Below are 15,459 nucleotides of genomic sequence, written 5' to 3' on the forward strand. Positions count from 1 at the left end.
GCTATTGTAAAGTTCTTGCACTGTTTCTGTTAAACTGAAGTCTTCATTGACTGGACATGGTACTTTCTTTTTTGCCTTATAAGATTTTCATGGACATTGAAGTCTTTATTTATGTATACTACAGACATAACAACCTGACTAGCATATTGGCAAGCTAGGAAATGTTTGTTTTAATAGAGCTAATATAGAAATTTTACACTCATAGATTTCATAAACAGTGTTATTTATGAGCCAAATACTGACAACTGCCATTGGAGTGCATTGCAATCACGAATACCATGTTGGGGACATGTATTGTATGCACAAGTTACATCGTTTCTGAACATTCAGCAGCACATTGAACTCTACACAATCACCATTGACGTTCGAAAGCATGGTCTGTGTGCACACAGATTTGGAAATAAGTTGGCAGATGAGGAAAATTAAATGGTTTATTACAAACCTAGCGATCTGTTTCTCCTAATGAAACGGCACGGGCAACAGCTAAAGTGCTACACATACGAGCAATTATGTGTTATATTTAACCAAAATTATCTCATTATAGAGTAGATAAAAATGTCTTGTATTTTTCAAATTTTGTGTGCATAATTTGTTCAGCTAATTTCAGTGGCAAAAGAAGTTTACCTTGTGTGAAAATCCAGTTATATTGTAAGAAAATACATTTTTGTAAATTGTAATTGTCTAAATAATTTGTTGCCTCACATAGAAGTAAAATACAAACAGTGCAATTCTTCCAGTATACATTGATGCCAGTTCCATATTTGTACATTGAATAGTTTGCCTGTTTGAGTGAGTTGAATAAAATGGAAGATTATGCGTATGTTCTGTGCTTGACACAGCCGATGACACGTCAAGAACCATCTCGAGGAGGATGGGAGCTTCAGAGAAAAAATCTGCGTCGTTGAGACTATACTTCAAATTTTATATTCACATGAATTTGAGAACTTTCTCAGAGAATGTTCTTTTCCTCTGAGAACCTTCTCTGCAAAGTGTTCTCTTTTTTATTCATACACACCAGTAAGGACATAAAACATTCTCACAAAAAATTACACTATGGGGAAGAAACACGCCCCAGAGCTGATCGGGTTCTCCGCATCATCTTAATTACATATCGACCTGTTACATTCCTCTTGACAAGTTGCATTTAAAATTTTAATTCTTCTCAGTGAAACCAGGCCCCTTACAGTTTTTCGCATTTCTCGTGAACTGCAGATGACGCAAATATGTTCAGTCAGTTTCTGGTTACTGTATAATCCATTTAAACATTCCAAAGCCAACAGCCCACAAAATGTACACACCAGACTAACAGACAGACAAGTGAACAACTGAAAAAAGATTATCAGTGCTTGATCTCATTATCTTTGGACACAAGGGAAACATTGATAACTGCAGTTGCATAAGACCATATCAGTAAGATATGTTGTCTTACAGCATGACTAATGTAGATCACAAAATGACCTGCTGCACTAGTAAGTAAATTTCTGTAAAATATGATGAAAGCTTTTTGACATTACCATCTTCCCTTGCAGTCAGGCTAATCCACATTCATCCCTCTGATTGCAATTTCTTGCAGAGTGGATAAATGTGCACATTTCGCACCTTTAGTGCAGCTCAAACTGGAAACAGTTTCATGAATTCCTATTGAAGTAGTTTGTCACATTGCCTATAGTGTCATTCCATGCCAGGTGGTCTAGAGGTTCCCACATGACCATGTATTTTGATGAAATTTTTTTAGTGTACACAGTTCCCAATGAACATTGGTAAAGTTTCACGATCACCAATACTTTGGCAATATTTTCTTGGAAGAAACAAAATGAGGCCATATTTTAGAATTTTATGCATTCTCTTGAGTGGAAAAATATTTCAACACCAATTTTCGTATAGGTGGTTTGAGGTAATGTATGTTAAAAATTTAAAATTTCTCTTACTGTTTTCCAGTAGTTCATAAATTGAGGGCAAAGTTGACAGTTTTTGGAAAAATGCAAAAACTAGTATTTTCAAACTACTTTCCCAAAACAGTATTTCCTGCAAAATTTTTAAAACCATTTTCATTAGAAAAATAATGTTAAACTATGTAATAAGTAAGATACGTTTTTACAATGCCAGCAAATAAGTCTCTAGAAGCGGCGATGTGAAGGTGCAGTGACAATACACCCATATTGATATGACATTTGTCATGTTTTACAGTTTAAACCTAGAGTGGGTGTGCCTATGAATAAAGTGCACCAACCACAAATAAAATTTCTTGGCACTGTTCTATTGTTTCACAGTTGCGAGCCCATACCCATTCCTTCATTATTGGTTCAACTAACACAGTGATGGCGTGTTATACATGCAAGTGAGCAACAGCAGTATAAAATAAACAGTGAGCTAGGCGAGAAATTTAAGATACGTGCTAAACAGTTATGAGGTAGCAACACTGTTCCATGATGAGGCTGTTGTAATGAGATAATTAGTAATTGAATTAGTGTTTGGCTGGGATCTGATGCAACTGCATTGTAGAATGCTTTGAGTCATAACTGCAGGGTAACTCCTGTCCATGGCAACAGTGATATGTTTCTTAAATGATTGGCGCTTTAGCTTGTTCTGTAAGTTTGTCTTATTGTCATTTAGCTAAAACTGTTTTTGCTCATACATATTTAGCTTGGTAACATAGACAGCCATTCTTTACATTTGTATGAAGTGCTGTGCCGTGGACCTGCTAGTGTTATGAAATAGGTAATACCAAAATTCCCCGTGAATAAAGTGAGCTAGTTGTTACAACACAAAGTACAAAAAATGATTTTTGTATTGACTCATCATGACATATTTCAGCCAGTTTTTGTACTGTGGTAACTACAGAATAACACTAGCTGTGAACTTCAGAAGTTAACCGTGTGTTGCTAGGGTGCTGGAAATTATGGTAGTGGAAGTGTTGCAGAACTGAAATGCATGTTTTTTGCCTTGAAAGTTTTACATCATTGTTCTGTGTGTAAATTTTGGTGAACTTCATAGCAATCTGCCTTACATTTTTTGGGAAAAGAATGTGTATAATGGGAATTTCAAATTTATTTTCTGATGCTATTGATGTGCTAACTTAATTCTGGTCTACAGTATAGCATATTTTGCGCGATGGAAATTGTATTCATGTGTTTGTGTAATCCATGGTACAGCAACTGTTGCTTGTTTATTTTGAAGTGAGAAAACCAGCATCTCTGCAACTCTTGGAGACCGGCCTGAATCTGTGTAACAGCAGACATGGGTGGGTTTCTTCTCGACAGAATCCCTAGCCTGATAAGGGTTTGTTCCCACAGGCTCTCGAGCCTCATAATTCATTTCTTTGAGTTGTAGGCCAAAGCTAAAGAGGTTTCTTTTATGATTTTAAGCTTACATTTAATCCAAGCTACATGAATTATTTATGTACTTCATTAATTTGCTGTTGGATATCACGAGGAAAACAATACTGTTAGCCAGATGCTGTTGCTCATGCAGCTGATGAAAGTCTGATGTTAATAATTTTCTTAAGTCTCATTATTTTGGCCAGAAAATACAAGGCATCATGTCTTCTGTTGACCTGGAGTTTTCATAAATTGGAAAAAAACTTTCTGATACTTCCTGTTAAAGTGTGCTCATGTTTAAACCTATCTTGTTGTGGTGCTTAATTTTCAGTTTCTTTTTTGCTGATGGAAACAAATTTAATGCCATTAATGCTTCTGGTGCACTAGCAAACAGACCTATAGGTGGAAGAATTGGCTTACTAACAGGGCCTTGCAATCTTGCTCTTCATGCTTCATGCTTCATGCTAATTACTTCGCTGTCCCTTCAATCCCATCATGAGATGACTTTCTGTAACTTTTAGCAAAAATATATATTTTCAATTCCAAACTCTCAAATTTTTGAAAGTTCTGTACTGTGTGTGCTGGAACACCATTGAAATAATGGATGTGGAAAATGTAAGCAAGCTGTTTCTTATCTATTTGATCAGCTCCTTGATGAAAACATGAGTTGTTGTTCTGCTGTGTTAGAGTCAGTCAGTGATAATGTGAGAAACTCATTGATCCCACCTTCTGATTTTGGAAAAAGTGACAAATGGACAGATTGATGCTTCTGCTTTTCCTGTGGAAACCTTGCACTGCATCCAAAAGGATAAAATAATAATTTTCAGCGAAATCCATTAGAATAATAATCTTGTCTTCCTTTGGATCAAATTTAAGGGCTTTAAGATGCAAACTTGTGTTTGTTTGTAGGAATGTTATGGTGGAATTATACACTTTTTGGATGAAATAGGCCATCACTGAAAAGCGGAATGTCGAGTTGTCAATAGGCACAAACAAAACTTGCTTTTTGAGTAATCCCTTTTCAAGTTAGTCTTGCACGCGCGTGCAGAGAGAGAGAGAGAGAGAGAGAGAGAGAGAGAGAGGGGGGGGGGGGGGGTATATTGGTAGTGTGGTGTGAAAGGCCGTTTCCCATTCTGCATGGGGTGGGTGTGTTTCTTCGACATTATCTGAATATAAGGTTTAATCAAACCATTGTGCTATTAACATTGTTATAAATTAGTACAACATTACACATTTGTGTCACTACTCACAGAATGAGTGTAGAAATCAGGCAGCTGGAAGAACTTAAATTTCATGCACATGGAGCACATTCTGTGGAGGGGACGCACTGGTGGCAGTTCTGGAATTCGTAAAAGTCGCAGTATTGATAGTCCCATATTTCCACCTTTACAACTCGAGGGCAAGCATGGTTTACCGATGGATGACACTTGGTGCAACAATAAACAAAATGCATAGCAGAATTAGTAACACAGTCAGCTGCCACAAACATTCTTACAGCAGCTTGATTATAGTACTCACTATATTCAGAGATGAAGGCTACACATTAAGAGAGCTGATTGTGTCTTTACAACAGCTGGTGTAATTTATTGTATGTGTACTTGAGTTTCTTTGTAACATTATAGAATTTGAAACTGTTTCCTTACAGGTGCTGGGGCTGGACAAGTTCAGGTTAATCCAGCTACTGGCCAACCTGACTACAGCATTCAGTGGGCTGAGTATTACCGCTCTCTGGGTATGCATAGAGAGGCGGAAATGATTGAACAGCAAGCGAAGGCGAGCAAGGGGCTGGCTGGCCCTGGTCAGCAGCAACAGGGTGCTGGGCCACAGCCTGGTCCTCAACAGCAGCCTGCTGGCCCTGGCCCTCAAGCTGCTACCACTCAGAATGGTCAGCCAGACTACAGTGCGCAGTGGGCAGAATACTACCGGTCCATTGGCAAGATTAAGGAAGCAGAAGCAATTGAGGCGCAGATGAAAGCTGGGAAGGTGAGTATGTAGAGGGAAACTTCGTAATAGCTGTTATTGACAGATGTTTTGCTGAAATAAAAACTGAAGTTTTAAATCATTTAGACGTTAATGCCACTTGTTAAATGCCAGTAGCTTTCTAATTTTTGTCCTGGAGTACAAAACAGTAGTTCAGAGTTGTCCAATAGAACAAGTTAGTTCTATTAAGTTTACAAATTTAACTTTCATATCGCATAGCTTATAATAGTAATAAGTAGTAAATAGAAATTGATTAGTCAAAAGTAATAAATGCAGACACATCAATAATTTAACTTAAACTTAGGCTTCAAGCTTTTATGAAGCAGAAAGATACACAAAACTTTAACGTAGGCAGCAGATCAAACTCAAATTATGATCAGATATGTAGTAGGAAAGAAGATATGACCAGACGAGTAGCCTAAGCAATGGTTGGTAGTGTTTGCCAAGAATGATTTACTAATTTTACTACAGTGGAAAAGGATGATCTATTAGCTACCAGCTTGTATTTCATTCATTTTGAAAAATTACCAAAGTTCCATGGAATTTAATGTTGCAGGTTGTGTAGTCCAATACTAACAATTTTCCATTTCAGGAATACTCTCCATTTCCATATTTTTTAATTTAGCATCAATATTGAATGCTTACTTAATATTGACTTTCAAAAAGAGTAACAGTGTTCTGGTATTGTTACTTCAATAGTAAAATGGCACAAAGAAGTTGAATATAAGTTTACCATTATGAATGGAATGAAGTGCAGCACTTCGTTGATGTTGAATATCAATGTATTGTTTTTGGCAAATATGTGAATAAAAAGCATGTAACTGACACTTCAAAAGACCATTAAGATGTAAGAGTGCTTCGGATGTCCCACTTGTCATTGTCTTTAGTCTAGGCCGACTTAACACAGATCTCTGTCCCAAAATAACTACCCCTTCTTTTTGTTGGGCTATGCCATAAATTTCTTTTCCCCACTTTTTTATTACCTCTCATTAATAATTTGATCAAACCATCTCACTCAAGCATTCTTCTGGAACACCACATTTAAAAAGCTTTCACTCTTGTTTTGCCTGAGGGGTTTCATCCATATTTCACTTCAATCTCTGCTTTTCATACAGATACCTCCCCAAGACTTAAAAACAGATTTTTGTTCACAAATTTTTCTTTCTCAGAAAAGTTTTTTCATATTGCAAGTCTGCATTTGATATCCTATTTGGCCATCCTAACTCAACTTTGCTACGCGATTAACAAACTCGACTACTACAAGGGAACTTGTTGCATATGTCATCTTGCAGTATGACTATTACACAAGAGTGGCACTTCGTTAGAACGGAGAGAGTAGTTGTTCTGGGCTTCCTGTGCACATAGTTCTGTTGTGGTATGAGGTGCTGGTTCATCAGTGTCTGAAATAGTGCTGTAGATAAGAACTTACTACAAAGTCATGGTGCAGTGCGGTTCACATGAGCATTTCATCTAAGTTGCTCAGATTCTCTATGAAATGCTGCCGGTAGATGGAATAAATACTGTACGTACATGAAAAATGTGTGCATATTTTTCCCCGTATTTAAGGGTGAAAATGGGTTTGTGAATTAATTATAACGACGTCGGTACTGCCCGGCCCATCTCAAACAGTAGATTCCCATTAGACAGGGAGGGTGTACGAAAAAGAATAATCAATGAAATCTCTCTTTTTTTTTTTTTTTTTTTTTTTTTTTTTTTCCCCATACCTTTTCATAGGTCTTAAATATGCCCCCCTTGAGATGCACGATATGTCATTGCTGTATTCAGATTGTTGCCACAATACAGTTAGCATGTCTGGAGTTACAGCTTCCACCATGTAAGGCCGAATCATTTGGACCAGTGCGACCATTCCATCTTGTCATACACCTTTTCCCGTGAAACTGCACAAAACACATTGTTTTGGACAGGCCCTCTCATGTTGTAAAACTTCATGTATTCCATATTCTCACATTGATGGTTCACCTTTCCATTTAAATGGATGTTGCCTCAGCACTACACACTAAGAGTGGAAAAACTGTCGTCCTCCAACTTGCCAGGGATTGAACTATAGAACTCCACACAATTTCTGTCACCTTCACAAAGAGCTTGCAGTAGCTGAATTTTGTTTAGTAACATGTGTAAATGTTGATGCAACACATGCCAGATGGACATCGGGGGCATGTTGAGCTGCATGGCGAAAGAATTTTTGCGGGCTCCTTGTGAAATTATGGCAGATGCGTTTGTTCGATGTCTGTCAGACACTCTGAGAGGAAGAAGGAGGTACAAGATGATAGACGACGTAAAGGGAAGAGAAAATTAGCAAATCTGAAGAGGGTGGCAGAAGACTGGACAGCTTGAACTACCATGTGAGAACCTGCCTTTTGGCAGAACACATGATGATGATGATGATGATGATGATGATGATGATGATGATGATGATGATGATGATGATGATGAACAACTATGCTGTAAATGGTGAGCTCGTGTTTTCCTCCTGCAAGCTTCTGATGGGTGCTCGAAACCAGTGACAATCTCTTCCAATCCAAAATCACACACATTGTTACCAATGTTAGTCACCACCCCCAGTTGGCTGTACCCTTTGCTCTTCATGGCATCTGGAAGGACCCCGTTCCACGTTTGGTATGACACCACCTTGTGTTTACTGAGAGTGCACATTGGTTTTCTTCCTCTGCATGACAGCCATGTCCCTAATGGTCCCCATACCACACCTAACATTGGAAATTCCAGCTACCAATAACCACACTCCGTGATTGCACGGATCTTGCAGGCTGAGAGATTTCCACTGGTGAAGGACAAAGGACAAGTGACTGCGTCTGGCCCCTGTGCATGCCTGGGGGTTAGAATAGGCTTGAGGTATTGGGTTTGATTTACATTTTTCAAAATTTTCCTTAAGAGCGAGCCAATTGGGAAATGACCATCCTTCCAGGTGGCCCTTGCTGTGGCTGGGTGGCGTTCGTGGTGAGGCCCCCTGGCCAGAGTGGGTGACATCAGGGTGGATAACACACCATGAAGGATAGTACGTCATGTCTTGCTGGTGGTCCGCCACCAGCAGTCTCTAAACGGGCGAAGTCTAACTTCAATGCTAAGAAATACGACCGCAAATCATTCCCCTCCCTGGCCACACCATGGGAGGAACACCAGGGTATTCAACACGGTACCTCATATGTACAAGAGTTGATGGTGAATCTTACATATGTTCATGAAGTGTGTTTTTTGTGGAGTGTTTGGAGGAAAAGTCTTTATAATAACAGCATCCTCTGCACAGTCATGGGCATTACTCAGTTGTGACAAGTTGGGGGATCTTTCTGTTACTATCATGCCCCATAAGAGCTTAAATATCATCCAGGGTATTATATTCCACAGGGACCTTCTTTTGCAGTCTGATGACGAGCTGCGCGCCAATTTAGAGCAGCGAGGTGTTCATTACATGTGCAGTGTCCAACGAGGTCTGAGGGATAATCAGGTTGCCATCGGTGTCTTCATCTTGGCCTTGGAGTGTGACACATTGCCCGAAAAGGTCAAGGTGATGGTCTACTGCTGTGCCGTCAAGCCATATATCCCTACCCTGATGTGGTGCTTTAAGTGCTGGAAGTTCGGCCATATGTCTTCCCACTGTACTTCCAGCATCACACGTCAAGATTGTGGACGTCCATTACATCCCAATACTCCATGTGCCCTGCCTCCCATCTGTGTCAACTTCGGAGAGCATCATTCACCTTGTTCACCAGACTGCAGGATTTTACAGAAAGAGAGGAAAATCATGGAATATGACACTGGACCGACTAATCTACACTGAGGCTAAGAGGAAAGTTGAGTGCTTACATCCTGTGGCAATGACCACGTCTTATGCCTCCGCTATGAGAACAGTTGTCGCCCCATCAGTTCATGTTCCTGTCGCCTCTCAGAACCAGTAGACTACACCTGCCCACTTGATGTTGGGGGCACTTCCTTCCCTGTTCCTCCCGCACCACATTCTTCAGGTGCTACACCCCCCCCCCCCCCCCCCAACCATCAGAGATTTCAGTACCCACTTCTGAGCCAGAGAAGCATAAGTCTTCTTCAGCTCCTCTCGCTAGGAAGGGGTCCCTTGGGTGACTCCCTTCCCAGGTGTCTGCTAGTGGGAAAGATGACACCTGCCAGTGGCTGAACAGCCCACAAGCAGCTGGTCGTAGGGGTTCACCCTCATCCTCAGTCCCTGAGGAGACTGAATCAGTGAAGTCCTCCCAGCCGGGGAAACCCAAGGATCAGTGAGAGAAATCCAAAAAGAAGGTCCCCAAGACCAAGGGAATTGTGGTGGTACCCACACCACTGCTACCCACAAGCTCTGCGTCTGCGGATGAGGTGGAGATTCTGGTGTCCGCTGAGGACCTAGATCTCGCTGGACCCTCAGACGCAATGGATATAGATTGCTCAGGCAAAAAGTCACTGGCAGTAGGTGACCCTGAGGCATAAACTGCCTCATTGAATGTCCCATGCCTTCCCATTCTCACGACGATGTCATCTTCCAATGGAATTGCGGTGGTTTTTCCACCACCTGGCTGAGCTTATGGCGGCTGTTAAGCTTTACACCTGCTTTCTGCATTGCCCTCCAGGAAACATGGTTCCCAGCAATGCAGACTCCTGCTCTCCGTAGCTGTAAAGGATACTACAGGAACTGTAGTAACTATAATGGAGTGTCAGGTGGAGTTGGCATTTGTCCTAAAATCAGTCTGTAGTGAAACTGTGCTCCTTCAAACCCCTCCTGAAGCTGTGGCTATCAGAATAAGCACGACACAGGAAATAACTGTCAACAATGTGTATCTTCCTCCAAATGGTGCAATATCCCTGAATGTGTTAACTGCACTGATTGATCAACTTCCGAAACCTTTCCTACTTTTGGGAGATTTAAACACCCATGATCCTTTGTGGGGTGGCACCGTGCTTACTGGCCGAGGCAGAGATGTCGAAACTTCACTGTCTCAGTTCGACCTCTGCCTCTTAAAGACTGGAGCTGCCACACATTTCGGTATGGCTCATGGTAGCTACTTGACCATTGATTTATCAGTTTGCAGGCCAGGACATATCCCATCTATCCACTGAAGAGCACATGACGACCTGTGTGGTAGTGACCACTTGATCTTCCTATCACTCCTCTGTGTCAGGCCCATGGACGACTGACCAGACAGGGTTTAAACAAGGTGGACTGGGAAACTTTCACCTCTGCTGCAACTGTTGAATCTCCTCCACACAGTAACATCGATGTGATGGTTGAGCAGGTGAATACAATAATAGTTTCTGTGGCAGAAAACATGATCCTTCACTCTTTCGGGTGCCCCAGCGAAAGGCAGTCCTTTGGTGATCACTGCAAGTTGTTGAAGCAATTAAGGAATGTTTGTGAGCTTTACAGCGGCATAAGTGGCACCCTTCCCTGGAGCACCTCGTAGCCTTTAAAGGGCTCTGTGCCCATGTTTTCCAACTTATCAAACAACGGGAGCAGGAGTGTTGGGAGAGAGAATTCTCGACCATTGGGTGGCATACATCACCTTCCCAAGTCTGGCCAAAGATCAAACTTGTTTTCGGGTACCAGACCCAAACAGGTGTTCTCAGTGTTAACATAAATGGCGTGTTACCCCCCCCCCCCCCCCCCTTTTCACACTCTCAAACGGCAGCTGGAAGGAAAAGTCCTCTTGTTTACTACACGCCACAGTGCATCCTATAATGCCCCATGTACAGAGTAGGAGCTCCTCAGTGCCCTTGCACATTGCCCCAGCACAGCTCCTGGGCCAGATCGGATCTACAGTCAGATGATTAAACATCTCTCATCTGACTAAAAGCAACATCTCCTCATCTTTAACCGGATCTGGTGCGATGACATCTTTCCATTGCAGTGGTGGGAAAGAACATCATTCCAGTGCTCAAACCCGGTAAAAACTCGCTTGATGTGGATAGCTATCGGTCCATCAGCCTCACCATCGTTCTTTGTAAGCTGCTGGAATGTATGGTTTGTCGGTGGGTGGGTTGGGTCCTGGAGTCACGTGGCCTACTGGCTCCATGGCAGGGCAGCTTTTGCCAGGGTCGCTCTACCACTGATAATCCTATGTCCTTAAAGTTTGCCATCCGAACAGCCTTTTCCAGGTGCAAACACCTGGTTGCTGTCTTTTTTTTTTTTTTTTTTTTTTTTTTTTTTTTTTTTTTTTTTTTTATGTACGAAAAGCGTATGACACCCCCTGGCGACATCATATCCTTACCGCATTATATGAATAGGGTCTCCGAGGCCCGCTCTTAATTTTTATCCAAATTTTCATGTCTGTTCGTACTCTCCTTGTCCATGTTGATGCCTCCCATAGTGCCCCCCCCCCCCCCCCCCCTTCCCAATATCCAGGAGAATGGTGTCCCGCAGGGCTGTGTATTAAGTGTCTCTCTATTTTTAGTGGCCATTAATGGTGTAGCAGCAGCTGTAGGGCTGTCCATCTCACCCTCTGTGTATGCAGACAACTTCTGCATTTCGTACTGCTTCACCAGTACTGGTGTTGCTGAGCGGCACCTACAGAGAGCCATCCACAAGGTGCAGTCGTGGGCTCTAGCCCAGTTTCCAGTTTTCGGCTACAAAGTCGTGTGTTATGCACTTCCGTTGGTGTCATACCGTTCATCCAGGACCAGAGCTTTACCTTAATGATGATCCACTCACAGTGGAGACATATCAATTCTTAGGACTGGTGTTTGACCCTTGATTACTTGGCTTCCTTACCTTCGTCAGCTTAAGTAGAATTGCTGGCAGCACCTCAATGTCCTCCACTGCCTGAGCAACACCATCTGGGGTGCAGATAACTCTACGCTTTCACAGCTCTACAGTGTTCTTGTTCAATCCCTCGTTGACTGTGGGTGTCCGGTTTAAGGTTTAGCGGTGCTCTCAGAGTTGCGTTTACTTGACCCGGTGCACCCCTGTGGCATTCGCCTAGTGACAGGAACTTTTGTGATGAGTCCGGTGACCAGTCATTATGGAAGCTGGGCTCCCTCCATTGCAGGTTAAGTGTGCACAACTGCTGGCCAGTTACATTGCGCACATTCGTAGTTCTCCTGCACATTCGAATCACCGTCTGCTTCTCCCACCCATGGCAGTTCATCTCCCACATCAGCGGCCCAGGTTAGGGCTTCCAATTACACTCCATGTCCAATCCCTTCTTTCCAAACTGGAGTCCTTGCCTTTACGACCTATATTTGAGGTCCATTCACGTACATCTCCGTGGTGTACGCCTAGGCCACAGCTTCGCCTGGACCTTCCACACGGCCCAAAGACACCCCCCACCCCGCAGCTCTGCTGTTGGTTTACATCAACGGCTCGATGACTGATACGTCAGCTTAACGTATGTCCAGGGAGGACATATTGAACAGTATTCATTGCCGATGGCTGCGGTGTTTCCATGGCAGAGCTGGTGGTTATATCTCATGCTCTTGAGCACATCTGTTCGTGCCCTGGGGAGTTGTTTCTTCTGTGTACTGACTCCTTGAGCAGCCTGCAAGCTGTCGACCAGTGCTACCCTCGTCATCCTTTGGTAACGACCATCCAGGAGTCCATCTATGCCCTGGAATGGTCCAGTATTTCAGTGGTGTTTGTATGGACCCCAAGTCAAGTCGGAATCCCGGGCAACAAGCTTGCCGACAGGCTATGTGGAAAACACGTACAGAGATCGGCTTCTCTGCAACTGACCTGCATTCGGTATTACGCTGCAAGGTTTTGCGGCATTTGGTGATGAAATGGCATAACCTCAGCCACGCACAACAAACAGCGTGCCATTTAGGAGACTATGAACGTGTGGCAGTCCTGCATGTGGGCCTCTCATGGGGACCCCTGTGGTTCTCTGCCAGCTCCGCTGACTGGCCGATATCTTGGTGAGCTGTCCTCCTTTGGCTGCCCTGCGATGGGCTCTTCAGTTACCAGGTTTTAGCTGACACCACCTCATCGACTAATTTAGTTTTACCTTTTACTTGTGTCGGTGGGTTTTATCGTTCTATATAAGTTCTAGCGCATGTCCTTTGTCCCCTTGTGTTCTGCGCTCTAATGCTCTTAGGGTGAATGTTTTAATGTGTCGCAGAGTGGCTGGCTTTTCCTTTTTATTCTTGTGGTTGGCCAGCCACAGTCATCTGCTCTCTCTTTTTACCCCTTCTACCTGTTTCTTGCTTCTCTCTGTGGTTTTCTTTTTCTGTTTTGTATGTAATGGTGTTGGTTGTCCTCCTGTTGTTCTTCTGGTTCTTCCTTTCACCTGTTGTTCTTCTGGTTCTTCCTTTCCCCTGTTGTTCTTCTGGTTCTTCCTTTCCCCTGTTGTTCTTCTGGTTCTTCCTTTCCCCTGTTGTTCTTCTGGTTCTTCCTTTCCCCTGTTGTTCTTCTGGTTCTTCCTTTCCCCTGTTGTTCTTCTGGTTCTTCCTTTCCCCTGTTGTTCTTCTGGTTCTTCCTTTCCCCTGTTGTTCTTCTGGTTCTTCCTTTCCCCTGTTGTTCTTCTGGTTCTTCCTTTCCCCTGTTGTTCTTCTGGTTCTTCCTTTCCCCTGTTGTTCTTCTGGTTCTTCCTTTCCCCTGTTGTTGTGCTATAAATCTCCTTTCTTTTCTTTTTTCCATTGTGTAATTATTTTACTGGGAACAAGGGACTGATGACCTCACAGTTTGGTCCCTTCCTCCTCTTTTAAACCAAGCAAGCAAACAACCAACCAACCAGCTATATCTGGCTCAGGGGCAACGTCAGCCACAGGCAACACCTATAACCTGTTTGTCATATGTACCTCTTGGTCTGAAGGATCCTCCTGGCGGGGCGTAACAATACTCAGAACTGCCTCAGGTGCCTGTAATTGTTGTTTCCAAGCCATGTTCGTATAACAACTGCGAAAAAGATGCACAGTAAAATTAGTGACTTAACAGGTAAGGTCGGGTCAGATACGACCCAGAACACGCATAGTGAGCCAAGATTACTTACACGATAACTGCAGTCAGTCCAATAAGCAGAGCACGACTGGCTAGTAGGGCTCTTGGTCGACTCACTTCCTGCACTAAGCGGCTAGAACAGTGTAGGGGAAAATTGAACAGCTGGGTTGGATCTGACCCGCACCGTACCATTTGAGGGTTGAGGTCACCAAAAAGTAGTTCCAAAATTAGTTTCCTTATGCTCCAACTGTCTAGGAACATTTTGGTGAAAATATTAAGTGCAGTATCTTCTAATATTTCAGCGTTACAGCTTATTTTAAACAGTGTTCTCTGACGTGCCTCAAGAGCTCCCCTTCACCACCACCACCACACCACCACCACCACCACCCGATGTCCTGAGATCAGCTTTTAATTTTCCTGGAGTCTAATTTTGTGTTTAGTGAAATTTGTAATCACACAAAATGTCGAAACTAGAACTTCTACTTATAGTCATCAGTTTGAAAGCTAAATGTCTCATACTTGCAGCCATCTTGTGTGAAGTAAATTGTAAACATTTGCATATGATATTTGAACAGCTCCTGTGTTTAGTTTAAGTGTTTTATGATTGATCATGTGGAAGAAGAAAGTATCCTATAAGATGATTAGTCTTTCTGTGGCAATCGGTATAAGAACATATATTCAGCCAAACAGTATTATGAAAAGGGCAGATAGCTACACGGACAGGCATGATGAAAAGACTGTTATGTATAAACTTTTGGCCAGAGCGTCCTTTTATTTTCTGAAGGAAGACTTTGGCAGAGAGCTTATATGTAACAGCCTTTTCAACGTGCCTCTCTGCAACTCAGCACGTCATCTTTTCGGTGAGTAGCAATCTGTTCCTTTCCTAATATATAATATTGGTGATATTCCAACCTAGAATTTCCATTTTTACATTAAGCCAAAGATATCTGTGAAAATAACAATGTATGTGCTTAGAAATGAAAAATTTATGAAACAGGATAACTATTGAAACAAACATGCTTCAGGCATTACTGATGTTACAGGCTGTGTTATTCTGGACATAAATGTACTGTTTGCTGAATTTAATATGGCTCTGCTACCTATGTGTTGGAAATATAAATTTTAATATAAACGATATATCAGTGTTCAATTGCAAAAATTGCCATAACACGTTAACTATGCAATGGTAGGCTCATTTCATAACTACCCTAGTCAGAGAAAAGGAAAAAGTCTACACTATTAATTGAAGACCAG

General features: G+C 42.3%; 1 protein-coding gene across 7 annotated transcripts in view; it reads left to right on the forward strand.

Moving 5' to 3' along the window:
* The window catches only part of LOC124619247 (far upstream element-binding protein 1), a 77,794-nt gene that overhangs the window by 45,321 nt on the left and 17,014 nt on the right, over positions 1–15,459 (forward strand). For all 7 annotated transcript variants that reach the window (XM_047145494.1, XM_047145497.1, XM_047145498.1 and 4 more), the window contains one exon: positions 4,963–5,300. In XM_047145494.1, coding sequence (XP_047001450.1) covers positions 4,963–5,300 — 338 coding nt within the window. The remainder of the gene's footprint in view (positions 1–4,962; positions 5,301–15,459) is intronic.

The sequence above is a fragment of the Schistocerca americana genome, chromosome 6 (genome assembly GCF_021461395.2).
Source record: "Schistocerca americana isolate TAMUIC-IGC-003095 chromosome 6, iqSchAmer2.1, whole genome shotgun sequence".
NCBI lineage: Eukaryota > Metazoa > Arthropoda > Insecta > Orthoptera > Acrididae > Schistocerca > Schistocerca americana.